The 14,567-nt window shown below is 32.0% G+C and overlaps 1 protein-coding gene and 1 long non-coding RNA gene across 2 annotated transcripts; one reads left to right on the plus strand and one right to left on the minus strand.

Moving 5' to 3' along the window:
* Window positions 1-4: 4 nt before the first annotated feature.
* On the plus strand, window positions 5-1,392 carry LOC140181148 (uncharacterized). Its single transcript, XR_011875827.1, has 2 exons — window positions 5-763; window positions 965-1,392. It is a non-coding gene; the product is annotated as an uncharacterized lncRNA (long non-coding RNA).
* Window positions 1,393-7,320: 5,928 nt separating this feature from the next.
* Window positions 7,321-9,039, minus strand: LOC112769018 (3-ketoacyl-CoA synthase 5). Its single transcript, XM_025813408.3, has one exon. The coding sequence runs from the start codon at window positions 8,851-8,853 to the stop codon at window positions 7,411-7,413; it is 1,443 nt and encodes a 480-aa protein (XP_025669193.1). The 5' UTR covers window positions 8,854-9,039; the 3' UTR covers window positions 7,321-7,410.
* Between the last annotated feature and the right edge of the window lie 5,528 nt (window positions 9,040-14,567).

The raw sequence follows: 14,567 nt of genomic DNA on the forward strand, positions 1-14,567 counted from the left end.
TAAATTTCGTCATTATTCCCATCATAGCAAATACGGCAGCGGAAAAGCTTAATGTGCACCTTGTTTTAATATAGAAAAATTAAGGTAAACAAAATTTTGCCAATAATCTCGTTTTCTCTCTGGTCTGCTCCCTCCTCTTCCTCAATATTTGCCTGCATTCTCTCCAACTCTTCCTTTATTTTTCTGGGAAAAAATTACTATTTTTATCCACGAAAATTGAAAATGTTGACATGTCTATCTATAAAAAAAGAAAATTATCATTTGTATTTATGAAACATGAATTTTTGCTAACAAAACTATTTAAATCTAAAAAAATTATTTGAAATTTTTAAATTATCCTTTAATATAACTCATCTCTAACTTTTCCTTTTAATCCACACTATCATTTTTCCAATTCTAAATTCTATCACGACCCAAATTCTAACTCGCCACCACTCTTATTTTTAACTACCACCATCACTCAAAACGGTACAAGAGGTGCAAACAATAATTTCTTGTACCTAAGGCCACACGATCTTCAAGCTATCCACACTATTAACCTTATTGTTCCTCCTTTTTGAAGTCCACAATTTATCAAACACAACACCTACAAAGAAGAACACGAACAAACCAGCAACGTTGCAGTTAATTGGCGGCGGCGGAAATGGGTGAATTACTCCTAATTGCATTATGAGCTTATCAAGAAGAGGATCCTCCTGGAAATTTGTGAAGTTGGAACCCGACTGAACATGCTGCGATTGTTGCGACCCTTGGTGTTGATAGGGTAAGAAACTAACGACAATGGTGAAAGCTAGGGTTTTGAATTTGGAAATGGAGAAGGAATTAGACACCACCAACAACACTATGCTGTTTTTCACCCACTCAAGCTTCCTCTATCTCATTCTACTGATTTAATTTCACATTTTCATTGATCTATTTACTTTAGTTTGTATTCATGATTGAATTCCTAATTTCTATGATGCAGCACAAAATATTATGGTACACTTGTAGAACACCTGAAGTTCAAAATCACAAAGACTTGCCTCTAGAGATGGCAGCGGCCGTTGTGGTTAGGCAGTGGTGGCAGCCAAGCCTCACCTCTCCGCTGTAGCATCGTTTTGCACTAATCAGTCCAGGAAGCTTGCGGATTTTAGATGACTAGTGATGGTGGTAGTTAGGAATAGTGGTGGTGAAGAAGAGTTTGGGTAGTGGTGGGATTTAAGATTAGAAAAGTGGTGGTGAAGATAAGGGTAATTTAGGGTTTTTAGGTAATTTTTTAGTGTTTGGATAATTTTGTTGTGCGAAACTCATTTTTTATGGGTATAAATGGTAATTTCCTTCTTCTATAGGTAAATATGTCAGCATTTTCAACTTTCATGGGTAGAAATGGTAATTTACTCTTACCCTAATAAACTAACTAGCACTACTGAATTGTTTTTTTTTTTTTTTCTTAATATAAAACCTGTGGGGTTTTTGGAAAATTTCATGGATACAAAGGTTTTTTCAACTTTGCACCAAACGGGTGGCCATAACTTTGTCTTTCAACCTACAAATATCTAGAAGTTGATTATCCGTCCCCAATACCGCATACTTATGTGGCTCTATTAATTACCATGGGAAAGGAACTCTAAAGTCTAAACACAAATGATGGCAACCGGGTGAGAGTATAAAGTAATTGAGTCTTGAGCGGATTGATTTTCTTCGCGAGAAGCCCTCCTGACATGCTGTGTTTGGACGAGGTTTGGTCAGATATTCCAAAGTTCTCTGTACACCATCAATCATTCTTCGGAAGAAACATGATTGGAATTTATGTTCATAGGAAGTTTAGAATGGTTTATCTTCCATGGATAGACATACATGCACACACGTAGTAGAACGAAAAAAATTTATTACATTTTCCCCTTTTTATAATTGAAATATAGTATTTTGATCTTTTATATTTGTTATTATTTCACATATGCTGTTATATAATATCAAGGGTAAATTGCCTAACTAAATTGTGTAGGAGAAAACTGTAAGTAAATGTTCTTATTTCAATTTGGTTATATTTTTGTCTCATTTTTCTTTTATGTAAATCATTGCAAAATATCATAATTTACAATTTTCATTTAAATGTTGTACTTTGCCACTATTTATTAGGTGGTATCTTTTTACCGTCGCCTCCAACGATTTAGTAGGAAAATACGTTACAGTTTACGATGATTAAGTACGGCACATGGATAAATCACCACTCTGCCATGCATAAATTACCAACCACAATCATAATAATTTTTATAATTGTACTATGATATTATAAAATATGATTACTTTTTAAATTATTTAATTAATAAATTAAAATAATAAAATAATAATTTAAAATAATAATAAATAATTTAAAATTTTATTTTTTTGAATTTTATATTTTAAAAAGATTAAATAATTTTTTCAGTGTTAATACAATTAAATATTTTTTTTCTATTTATATCATTAAATAATTATTTAAAAATTCATCTTTCATACGATTACAAAGTCAACTCTTTATGATGTTCATAATAGAAAATTTTTTTTTCAACTGATGCAGTTGCTACGGACAAAACTAAAATCAACTTCAAAAGAAAAAATAATAATGGATAAATAATATTTTTTTGAGTCTTAGCCAATTTCAAAAAGAGCACCAATCCTATTTAAGCCCAAGAATTGATTATCAAGTGCCAAAAGTTGAGTGGACAAAAATTTTAATAGAAAGAATTGAGTTAACTGGATCAACTTCTTATCAAATACAAAGAATGAGTATCTTGGATTCAGACAAGCTACACAAAGAAGTAATTCAGTATTCACATTTGTAAAATGATTATTGAGTTCTTGAAGTTGTCTATCAACTACTTGATAGAATATCTCAATGAAAAAATGATGCAAATTTGAGATCTTTTGATCTTTGTGTGTTGATCTTCCTTATGACAGAAATATATCATCCATTTTTTAAACAGTAATATGTTTGTCACAAAACAGTAAGACTTCGTCGAGTAAAAGAGACCAACCATCATTTCTTATATTTTGCAACCATTGCTTAGACACTTTAACCAATGCCATATTATTTATAATATCTTGATCATTCCTTTGTAATGCTTGAGATAACTCTTTAGTAACTCCCAAGATATTTTTGATCAAATGCAAGTTGAAAATGAATTCAAAGGATTGAATGACATTCAATAAATGACATGCTTCAACTCTTTGTTCTGAATTATTTTTATCTTCTTCAACATATTCAAGAATATTGACCACGGAAAAAAAAAATCTAAGTATAATTTTATAGTGTGAACCCCATCTAGTATCTCTGCTCTTTTTAAAGCTATTTCTTGATTTAAACTAAGTCCACTAGAAATTTTTCTACTTTTTAATGCTTCAATTACTAAGCATATCTCTTCGTTTACACAAAACTTCAACAATATTACACAAATTGGTTAACAATTAAAAAGCAAACCATTTCAACTTGGTTTTTTTGCAACTGTTATATAAGCTAACTAAAGTTGGTGGGTAAAACATAGTTCCATAAAAATTTAAAAGTACAATATAAAATTATAAATATAAAACATAAACCAAACAATAAAAAAAATACACAATAATATAACTTCAAATTAAGAATATAGATAGTCAAAAGAAATCCAAAAAAGTAAATGTTGCACTTGCACAATACAACTGCAGTGACAGTGAGCCACCAATGCGCAAACCACCAATTAATTGTAGTGAATCTCAAAAATGACTACTCCACAACATTGTACCTTATCTTATAGCATCTTTCAATAAGAAGATCCACTATAAACGTCATTCAAATTAATTTTCAGCAGCAACAAAATGTAATATCCTAATTCAATTATTCATCAATATACACAAACATAAATAATCCAATTATTCGAACAACATCAAATTCACAAGTTTCACATAATCACAATTTACAGTTTCACACGATCTTTATCAAACTCAAATTCTTATTTCTAAATAAGATAAAATCAAATCCTTACTAGAGAGGCGAGAGAGTCGAAGACGCAGAGGCAGAGCGGCAGAGATGACGACAGAGTGGCGAGACACTTAGAGACGATAAGTCGATGACGAACAGACTGAGTGGCGAGAGATGATGATGGAGTGGGCCGTGGGCGAGAGTGCGAGACCATTAGAAACGATGACGGGGCAACGAGCTAACGACTGGCGAGAGAAAAAGTGAAAGCAGAAATAAGGAGCAGGCGAGCAGGGCAGGTTAGGAGCTAGCGACTGGTGGGAGACAAAGTGAACGCAAAACAAGGAGTAGGCGAGGTTAGGAGACAGCGAGCCAGCAACGTCGGCGACACCGCGACAATAACGCAGGCAAATCAGGAAGTGGGCGACGAGCTGCGCAGTTATGCGGGGCTGACACAGACAAAAATTGAAAAGGAGAAAAAGGAGAAGGGTTAGAAATTTCAGTTTTGGGTGTGGAGTCAAAATTATTTTAAGAATGTGGCAACTAATCTTTTTGATCGAGAAGTATTTAATAATCTTTCAAATTTTACTGTGCCCCCATTTAGCAGTGAATGAATCCGTCCCTGGTTAATAGTTTTGGAGTCTAACCATTTAGTAGAGAATATGGATCTATAAATAATATATTGCATTTTTATAAAGTTTAAAATTTTTTATGGTATTTAGTTACATAACAAGTACAATAAAAATTTTAGGGCAAAACACTAAAATAAGCAAGGGGAAGAAATTTTTACGCAAATCTGCCAAACCAAAATCTGGTTCATGAATCAACTAATGCATGTTTATATGTAATTCGAATTAATTAGATTCGAACTTGATCTACAGATAATTCGAATAATGTTACTTCGAATTATACACAAAACTTACACACACTAATTCGAATCAACCTAATTCGAATTACACACATACAATAATTCGAATCAGGTTGATTCGAATTACACCCTCATTTATTAAAAAATTAATAATTTATACAATACTCTTCTGCCCATTCTTGATAACTCATGAATATTTTTTAATAAATTTATTTTAACTATACCACAAAAAAATATTTTATTCTATGAAAAATAATTTTAAAAACTGATTAAAAAATGTTAGGAGTACTATAAAAATTTATAATGTTCTAATGACTTAGGTAAATACATGCATGTACACAAATTTTAAATAAAATACTCTACATAGTCAATAATAATTTAGAAATAAAAAAAATTATTTTATTCCATCCAAAACAATTAAAAAATATATTTTATTCTATACAAAATAATTTTAAAAAATGGCTTAAAAAATGTTATGAGTACTATAAAAGTTTGTAATATTCTAGTAATTTAGGTAAATACATGATAAAAATATATTTTCTTTAATTTCTAAATTATTATCGACTATGTAGAGTATTTCTTTAATGTCCTAAGTCATTACAAATTTTTATAGTACTCCTAACATCTTTTAAGCCATTTTTTAAATTATTTTGTATAGAATAAAATATTTTTTGTGGTATGATTAAAATAAATTTATTAAAAAATATTGATGAGCTATCAAGAATGGACAGGAGAGTATTGTATAGAATTCGAATTGCTCACCATATAATTCAAATCAGAGTGATTGAACTTTCCATGCGTAATTCGAATCATGTAATATCTCACCATATAATTTAAAAAAATTTATTAAAAAATATTCATGAGCTATTAAAAATGGACAAAAGAGTATTGTATGATATTCGAATTGATAGCTCATTAATATTTTAAAGAAGTCTCGTAATTAAATATTTTGTTAGTTTTTTTTAATGCATGAAATAAAATATATATTTTTTAATTTTAAATTATTTTTTTAATAAATTTTTTAATAAATTAATAATTTTTTTAATAAATGAGGGTGTAATTCGAATCAACTTGATTCGAATTATTGTATATGTGTAATTCGAATCAGGTTAATTCGAATTAGTGTGTGTATGAGTTTTGTGTATAATTCGAAGCAACATGATTCGAATTATGTGTAGATCAAGTTCGAATTTAGTTGATTCGAACTACATATAAACATGCATTGGTTGATTCATGAAATAATTTTTTGTTTGGCGAATTTGTGTAATTTTTTGCTCCCCTTGGTTTAATACAGTGATTTGTCCAAAATTTTATAAAGTTTATGGAAGTGCTTACCATGGTTATAAAATATATTCACAATAAAAATTTAAAATTTTATAAAACTAAATATTTAATTATGTTGTTTATTTTCAAAAGAAATTAAAACTTTATAAACTTTATTGGCAACCTAATATTATACACAATTGTCGATTCGACTAAATTAAAGTATTTACAGAAAACGAAATAGGTATATATTTTGAGACAATACATAAAACCAAGGTGAATTTGAGTTTAGACGTGAGGTCCAAACTTCTTTGGATGAAGGATCAGATTTGTTCGTCGAGATGGTGGATTATTTTGACATTCTCGCCAGGACGGTAATGAAGAGTACCTGTAAAGGATTTTGATATTTAAATTAACAAAAGTTTTAAGTAGAATTAAGTGAATTGAAACTGAGAAATCAATGAGTTTAATAGGATATTTATAGAAGTAGGTGACTGCAGTAATTAGAATAATTTCTTCTTCAATATTTAGAAGTTATCCCATGTTGATGAGATAGTGGTTAAGTTGTGAATTTTATCTGAAATAATTAACGGATGACAAAGTTTTACTTGTTATGTAAATTGGGTTGGACATGAGTTAGGACTTATGACATTCGTGCTCTAAGTAAATCGGATAGGTTAACTTATATGACTTTTTGGACTAATCTGATTGAATTTATTGAGCTTCTATAGATCTTTTAAAAAATTAGACTAATTTATCTAGACTATAATTTTAATTGGCAACTACTCAAATGAAGATACTAAAAATATCTTTTTATGAAGATTCTTGTGTTAAAAGTGTATTTTGTTTGTTTAGCCACACTTTAAAAAAAATAACATTTTTGTAACACATCAAAATCAAACCATACATTTCATCATCTAATGGTAAAAAAGAAGCATTTTCATATGAAGACAATAATAAAATCTTTATGGTAGTATCCACCATTTTAATTTTGGGCCATGATATGTATAATATACATGTATCTCATTTATACAAAATAAGTAACAAATTTATTTTTATACTCATTATATTCTGAAAGAAAATTTACAGTGTTCACAATGATTTAGTACTATGACCAACTGCTATTAAATCGACGTTGGATGAAGCGATTTATTTATGAGGCTTAAATGGTTATAACATGCAATAATGTGAGAATTCAAGTGCAATCGACTTCACAAGTTGATAACCGAGAGCTGAAATAGAATAAATATGTAACTAAAAACGATTTAAGACCTTCGTGTAATATTAAATCTCATTTATTTAATTTGCGTATTTTACTTATTAATATTAGAGACAGGACCTTTTATCGGAGAGACAGAACGTGATAACTTTAATTAATTAACAAAGGGTAGTGTTGAATACAATCTGCCCATGGACCATTCTTGGGTTCACCAGATAGAAGCGTAACAGACTTGAGAAGCACGGTAGTGCACTTGGGACCACTCCCCATACCAAGCAACCAAACAGTGTCACCTTTTTTAACCCTTTGTTTGGCTTCCAGGTACGCAAGTTCATACCACAACGACGAAGAAGACTGGTTCCCGAACCTGTGCATTGTGGCCAATGCAGGTTCAATATCTCTTTCAGAAAGCCTCAGCGCTTTTCCCGTTTCCCTTATAACGCTCATGCCCGTACAAGGCAAGCAAATATGTTGTATCACGCTCATGAAATTCGGAACGTAAATCCCTTTGCCTTTGGAATCCTTCTTCAAGATCCTCAACTTAAAGAGGGACACAACATACCGAAGCGTTTCCGAGAGAGGCAACACTTGATAACCAAGAGCGGTTATGTTTGAACGAAGGGCTTCTCGAGCCACGTGAAGCACGTTCTTCCTTACGCTAAATCCGCGTTTTCCGACGGAATCTTCTTCCAATATAGCAGAAAGATAACCGTCGTCTAGGAAGGCGCTTTGGGTTCTTAGTGTCCTAAGAACCCTGTATTTTGCATTTTTCTTTAACTGATTCTTGTTGGAGAGAAGAATGGCTGCGCTTCCCATCCGGAAGATGCAGTTGAGGATCAACTTGGGTATCTCGTTGCCGGTATACCAACCTGTTGACAGAATCTCTGTGCTTAGAACCATGGCGGTTGAGTTCTTGTGTACTCTCAGAAGTCTCTGAGCCATGTCTATGCCGAGTGCACTTGCACTGCAACCCGAACCAGAGATGTGGAAGCTCTTGATGTCGCTTCTCATGGAGTACTTGTTGATGACAATGGAGGACAGAGAAGGAGAGGGACAAAAGCAGCTGCAGTTAACTATGAGTATGTCTATGTCAATTGGTGAAACATTGGTTTTTGCGAAGAGGTCGTCAATGATGGGGAAGAGAAGCTTGTGAACCTCTCTAATGGCTTCGTTCTGGTCTGTTTTTGGAGGGATGAAGTGTAATGGAGAGGGAAGGTAAGTATTTTCGCTTTGTCCAGAAGCTTGGAGGGCTTTGGCCATGAAAGTTAAGCTTTTTGGTTCAAAGAGTTTAAACTGTGAAGCGTTCTCAATGAATGCCGCAAATGGCACTCTGCAATGGTTAGGAGGTTTAAGGCATGAGAAGTCAACAATGTAAACGGGAGAAGGCCTTGAGAGAAGCCACTTCAATAGGAAACAGATAAGTAGAAAACATAGAGGCAGAAAATGGAGCTTGGGTTCCAGTTTTTGGAGGATTAGAAACAGTTCAGAAGATGCAACAAAAAAGAGGGTACAAGACCACATGATGTGTGAGAGTTTTGAGAGGAGAAGCTTTGATAAGAGAGAAGCATGGCTTTGCTCGGAAATAGGTTCCATTGTTGCGCCAAATTGAGCTTATAGGTGCGCTCTACACAAGTAAAAGCTAAAAATAAATAGAAGTGTAGAATTACATAAATGATAACAGATCAGACAGAGAGAGAATAGAGAAGAGAGCGTGTATGTATGAGGTATTATGAATTGTATTGATTGATCTCAGTTACTTAACACACTAATGCAAAGCTTTATATGTTAGAAATTTTATAAAACCAGTAATTTACATACTCTAGCAAATTGTCAATAAATTCTTTAATTTAATTTAAAACTTCTAATTCTTTAATTATAAAGTTAAATAAAATTAAAATGTGTTTATTTTATTGTTATATGATCAAAATTGGAGATCCAAACTTTATAAAGTTTATGAACAATCGTGTTCTTTCCATAAAAAAAAGACCAACAACCAATATAATTAATTAATAATTACAATACCACCTAAACTAATTTCTACATTAACAAATTGGACTACAATTAGAATAAAAATTCTAATATTTTTTCACTTGGTCCAACATTTATTACGTATAGTCTGTAATTACATACTATACTTAAACAATTAAGACAAATTACACAAATCATAGTGATAGGTTCTCATTAATTGAGTATTACCTTCTATGTATTACAATGTAACATCTCTTAATCGAATAAACTCTTTATGTGGTATTTCTGTAGGAATAAGCCCAATGCTTATTCTAGTTCCTTCACTGAATTTTGTTTGTCATTCTCAATCATGTATACACATATATACTAACCAAATGAAAAACAAACAATAATAAGAATTTCATATCTAAATATGTCATATAATATAACATAAGTCATATAAGTGACATTACAGAACATAAACCCATACTAGTAACATGATCCTTAAACAATCCTTGTGGTATGTCTTTTGTCAAAGGATCAGCTATCATCTGTTTAGTACTAATATATTTTATTTGTATCTCATTAGACCTAACTCGGTCTTTAATGACTAAGTATTTAATATCGATGTACTTACTTCGACTACTACTTCTATTATTTTTATCCATAAATATAGCAGCTAAATTGTCACAATATATTCCCAATGGCCTAGAGATACAATCCATAATCTTAAACCCAGAAATCAAATTCTTTAACCAAACACCTTGTGATGTAGCCTCAAAATAAGTAATAAACTCGGCTTCCATGGTAGAAGTAGCTATAAGTTATTGTTTTGCACTCTTTCAAGATACTGCTCCATCAGCAAGCATAAAAATGTATTCTGACGTTGACTTCCTAGAATCAACATATCTCGCCAAATATGAATCTGAGTATCTAATAATTTTTAAATTATCAGTTCGTCTATATGTAAGCATGAAGTCCTTGGTCCCTTGAAGATACCTTAAGACCTTCTTTGTAGCTCTCCAATAGATAATTCCTGGATTACTTTGATATCTTTCTAACATGCTAACAGCAAAAGTAATGTCATGTCTTGTACAGACCTGAACATACATTAGGCTTCCAACGGCTGAAGCATAAGGAATATTTTGCATTTGTTTCTTTTCAAGTTCATTTTTGGGACATTGATCTAAGTAGAAATTGTCATCTTTCACAATAGGTGCAACACTTGGTGAACAATTTTGCATTTTAAACCTCTCAAGAACTTTATTAATATAGGCTTCTTAAGATAAACCTAAAATTCCTTTATGTTTATCTCTATGAATCTTTATGCTAAGGACATAAGATACATCATCCATATCTTTCATATCAAAATGTCTAGAGAAAAATTGTTTCACTTCATATAACAACCTTAAATCATTTATTGCAAGCAAAATATCATCTACATATAAGATGAGAAATATGATCTTACTCCTACTAACCTTGTAATATATATATATATATATATATATATATATATATATATTGATAAGAAATATTCTCAATGAACCCAAATGAAGAAATCACATTGTGAAACTTCAAATACCACTATTGAAAAGCCTGCTTAAGACTATATATATTGCTCTCTTAAGCTTGCAAACTAACTCCTTACCAACACTTGAGATAAACCCTTCAGGTTGTCTTATATAGACCTCTTCTTCCAAATCTCCATTAAGGAAGACCGTTTTGACATCATTTGATGTAATTCTATGTCAAAGTGTGCTACTAATGCCATAATGATGCGGAAAGTGTCTTTCTTTGAAACAGGAGAAAATGTTTTTCTATAGTCAACTCCTTCCCTTTGAGTAAATCCTTTGGCAACAAATCGAGCATTGTAATGCTCAATATTGCCTGATGAATCCTTCTTGGTTTTAAAGACCCATTTACTGCCAATGGCCTTTTCTCCATCAAGCAATTCTACAAGATTCTAAACTTGGTTATCCGCCATAGAATTCATTTCATCCTTCATAGCATCTAGCCATAAATTGAAATTACGACTTTCAATTGCTTGTGAAAATATCGTTGGGTCATTTTCATCACAAACATCATAGTCAGACTCAGCAAGATACACTACATAGTCACTAGAAATTACATGCCTTCTTATTCTTGTTGATCTTCTTAATGTTGCATCATCAACCTCTTGTAAAGGTAGTGGCATAATAGGTTCTCCTTCTTCTTGAAGTTACTCTTGAGCAATATGTTCTTGAACAACATTTTCATTATGAAGAGTTTGATCCTTCACTATATGATCTACTTGAACATTATTTTCCTGATGTAAAACATCAGTAATAGGTTGTTCTACATTAACCCTATCTGTATTGGCATTGTATTTGAACAATCACTCTTGTACATGGAGAGGTTTGACAAGCATTATCATTCTCAACAACTTTAAGAAGATGATTTCTCCAACTTTTCACATCATGTTCTAAAAACCTTGCATTTCTAGATTCAACTATTTTACTTGAATGGGAGAGATAATAAAATCTGTAACTCTTGGACTTTTTTGTATAGCCGATAAAATAGGCACTTATTGTCCTTGAGTCCAACTTCCTTTTTTGCGGATTATAAACCCAAACTTCAGCAGGACAACTCCAAATACGTATATGATTCAAACTAGGTTTCCAACATTTTCATAGCTCAAATGGCGTTTTAAAAACTGCTTTTGTTGAAATTCTATTTAATATATACGCGACTGCCTTAAGGGCTTCACTCTACAAGAATAAAGGAAGATTGGAGTTGCTAAGCATACTCCTCACTATATCCAGCAAAGTCCTATTTCTTCTTTCAGCTACACCATTTTGATTTGGTGTACCAGACATGGTGTATTTTGCCACAATACCATGCTCTTGAAGATACTTTGCAAATGGACCAGGTGCTTGTCCACTTCCAGTATATTGATGCGTGAGCATCTTTCCTATTTTTTCATAGTGAATTTGCATTTAAATTTTTGAGTTTAATCAAGAATTAATTATCTTTTAGCCACTATGGATGCTACTTTGAGTCTTGTGCAAAATTCTATTTATTTTAGGTAACATTCAGCTGGATTTGATAGAGTTTCTGCAGAAGAAGAGATGAAGGCGAATGATGCTGTCAACCCTGACCTCTCTGCACTCAAACCTGAATAACTCGAGCTACAAATGTCCAATGGACGTGATTTTAGTGGCGTTGGAAAGCTAACTTCCAGAGCTTTCCAACGATATATAATAGTCCATATTTCTTCTCCGAACTCACTGCCAAGGCTGTGCCTAACTTGAGATTTCTCAAGTTAGGCGCAAGACACAACAACAATACGCGAGATTGGTCCTGCCCACTTCAAGTTAGGCGCAGCTTCACTCAACTAAACTCCAATTCATGCTGCCAAGCCCAAGTTAGGCGTGGATCTTAGTGAAGCCAAGTGGTCCCCATCCATCAATTGAAGATTTGCTGATTGCTATAATTAATTCTAATTTAAATTCAAATTTTAAAAATAGGAAAAGATATTATTTTTTAGTTTTAGAAGATAGATTTTAAATTTATTAGGATTAGATATAAATAGGGGGATTCCAGCTCTACATTATATCACCCCCAAACACAACATTATTCCATTCCAATTTACAATCCTTATTTTCTACTTTGAACCATGAGCAACTAATCCTCCATTGTTAAGGTTAGGAGCTCTGTCTATTTCTATGGATTAATTTTATTGCTTTTTCTCTTTTAATTCATGTATGGATTTATAATTTAAGGATTGTTTTCGCTCTTTATCTTATGAATTTGGGTGGAACGGAAGTATGACCCTCTTTCTATTTGAGTTCTTGTATAACTTGGAAAAGCTCTTTACTTGAACAACAGCTTGAAAACATATTCTCCTAAATTTTAATTATCTGGATTTAACGGGATACGTGACATATAATCCTTTTATTTTTGGGTAATTAGAGTTTTTGTGGCATATAAACTGGAATTTGATCATGTAGCTTCTAATTGGAATTAATTGACCAAGGAATTGGCAGTTAATGAATTTTAGAGGAGACTAGAAAGGTCTAAGGAATTAGGGTCTAGTCACATATAGTTTGCCATAAATTAAATCCTACATAATTAAAATAGTTAGTAAGAAAAGTAAATCTGGAAAAATAGATAACTCTGAAGCCTTAACTGCTTTCTCCATATTTTATTCCTCACCTATTCACTTGCCTGTCTTCAACTTTGAATTTACTTTTTAATGCTTTTGAACTTCCAAACACTATTTTCTGTTTGTCTAACTAAGCCTATCAAACACTATTGTTGCTTAATCCATCAATCCTCGTGGGATCGACCCTTACTCACGTAAGGTATTACTTGGTACGATCCGATGCACTTGTTGGTTAGTTTGTGGTTAGAAATTCCGCACCATATATCTTCCGTAGAATTCTCCACCTCTATCTGATCTTACGATCTTAATTTGCTTTTCGCATTGTTTCTCTACTTCAGCTTTATAAACTTTAAAATTGGTCAATGCCTCATATTTATTATGAAGCATATAGAGATACATATATCATGAATAATCATCAATAAAAGAGATGAAGTATTTCTGACCACTTAAGGACATATCAGGACAACATATGTTAGTGTGAATTATTTCTAATATGTCAGAACTCCTCTTAGCATCTTTTTGAGATTTTTTGGTTTACTTCCCCTTAATTCATTCCACACAAGTATCAAAATCAGTAAAGTCTAGAGGTTCAAGAACCCCATCACTTACTAATTTTTTCATTCTCTCAATGGAGATGTGTCCCAACCTTCGGTGTCACAACATAGAAGATTTTTCATTCATACCATTACCATGCATAACCATAAAACCGATGGAATATTATTAGCTAAATGGACTTTAAATAAATTACCAATTAAAGTAACACGTCCAATAATATTAGAATTTTTAATAATGTCAACAGAATCATCATAAAAATTTATACATAATTTTTGTTTTACAAGCTTATATAAAAAGAAATCAAATTTTTAGAAAAATCTGGAATATAAATTTTTTTTTCTAAATCTAAAATACAACCAGTACTTAATACAAGCCTAAATATTCCAACAGCTTCCACACATGAACAGTGAACACATTCGATTACCTATATAGATGCTCTGTTCACTTCCTATCGGTTTCCTTTTCCTTATGAAATCTTGCATGGTATTTGAAATATGAATTTTAGCACCAGAACCAATTCGCCAAGTGTCATGACATATTTCAACAAAATTAGATTCAAAACACACTGAAGGAATCAGATCACAAAGGTTAGTACCTTTCTTTTTAAGCCAACTTTAAATTTTGGGCACTCCTTCTTCATGTGTCATTTCTTTTTACAAAA

The sequence above is a fragment of the Arachis hypogaea genome, chromosome 18, assembly GCF_003086295.3.
Source record: "Arachis hypogaea cultivar Tifrunner chromosome 18, arahy.Tifrunner.gnm2.J5K5, whole genome shotgun sequence".
Lineage (NCBI taxonomy): Eukaryota > Viridiplantae > Streptophyta > Magnoliopsida > Fabales > Fabaceae > Arachis > Arachis hypogaea.

Excerpts from the sequence above, each read along its gene's own strand:
- LOC112769018 (XM_025813408.3), bottom strand. The coding sequence starts at position 8,853 with ATGGAACCTATTTCCGAGCAAAGCCATGCTTCTCTCTTATCAAAGCTT.